General features: G+C 35.6%; 1 protein-coding gene across 1 annotated transcript in view; it reads right to left on the bottom strand.

Moving 5' to 3' along the window:
* Window positions 1-1,198, bottom strand: part of tfcp2 (transcription factor CP2) — a gene marked incomplete at its 5' end in the record, with an annotated part of 17,333 nt that extends 16,135 nt beyond the window's left edge. Inside the window, 1 exon segment of the mRNA XM_014016258.1 lies at window positions 1,047-1,198. Within this exon segment, the coding sequence (XP_013871712.1) occupies window positions 1,047-1,198 (152 nt within the window).
* Between the last annotated feature and the right edge of the window lie 107 nt (window positions 1,199-1,305).

Genomic DNA, 1,305 nt, shown 5'->3' with positions numbered 1-1,305 from the left:
GATCTAAACCAGACCTGAAGTCAGCCTGTAACTTAGACTTTAGCTAGTTGAAAAATGATGACTTCAGCTGGTAATAAAGTATAGTTATTATTTCTTCTTACTGTCATAAATAAGAATAATAAATATTTATCAGTCACTTAGAAAATGTTCTCTGTATACTGTACCTGTTATAGGATGAAACTTGTCTAAAATGCTTACATTTATAATATTATTTTATACTCTGTAGGTCTAAATATTAATCAGAGGACAAATCAGCTGTAATATTTAATAGTTTGTGTTAAATTGTAGCATGATTCAACAGTGCTACACTCTGTATAGATGCTCCACAAGCTAATATCTGCTAACCAGTTCAATACATAAGTGATTACATCGACTTTATAAGATTATTTTAATCTGTGACATTATGTTCTGCTCAGATCACATTGAGCTAAATAAGATCAAATCTGCTGACTTGTGTTGTGAAATGAGATGTTTTCCTGTTTATCTTCTGTTAATAAATCCATAACACAAACAGCTTTTCTGGCATTATTTAAAACATTAGATAAACTATATAAACTGTAAAATATTGATAATTATCTTGTTAATGTTATTATTAATAGTTTTTATGATTTCTACATCAGTCCTATTTTTTCTGCTCTGTTGTCAGCATGTACAGTAATGGGAAATCCAGGCTGTTTTGCGTTAGCCGTTAGCTTCACCAGCCGATCACACGGTCACCTGGTTTCTGAGCACTCCAGCTGTTCTTTATAACCTCCTTGGCACACGTCGATGTAGCTAGCAACGCGCTAGCCACACCCAATCCAGTAATACATATGAACGGGTGCAGCGCCCAGAACTTGATMAATGAGTCAAAAAGGGCACAATAATTTTTGCATTATATTTCATGCTACAATGAAGAAATGTCGTCTAATTTTGAAGTCTATAGGTTTATTTTATAATCAAAGAAGTGTTTTTCTGTCACTTTTAGGTGAAATATTAAGATAACATTATAAAACATGGGACGGGTAACAGGGTCCAAGTGGCACAGCTGGGATTTTCATACTGACCTTGGTTGAGGTAGGTGAGTGTTTCATCATGCAGTTTAATGGCTGGCGAGGTAGGTGCACACAGAACATACTGAAAGGGAAGGATCTTGTTTTCGTTTTCTGGAGGCAAGTTGGACTCCTCCTGTTTGAAGATGGGGAGGGCGAGCACGTCGCTGGAGAGCAGAGCCATGAGAAAAGTGCTGTCAGTAAGCTGCCCAAAACTTTTCACCTCACTCTGAAAAATATTCATTGTTTTGGTTTCCTTTTTTTTTTTTTTTTT

This window comes from Austrofundulus limnaeus, unplaced genomic scaffold (genome assembly GCF_001266775.1).
Source record: "Austrofundulus limnaeus strain Quisiro unplaced genomic scaffold, Austrofundulus_limnaeus-1.0 Scaffold141, whole genome shotgun sequence".
In the NCBI taxonomy this organism is placed as follows: domain Eukaryota; kingdom Metazoa; phylum Chordata; class Actinopteri; order Cyprinodontiformes; family Rivulidae; genus Austrofundulus; species Austrofundulus limnaeus.
The sequence above is the reverse complement of the archived record's forward strand: the minus strand, read 5'-3'. Positions and strand labels throughout refer to the sequence as shown.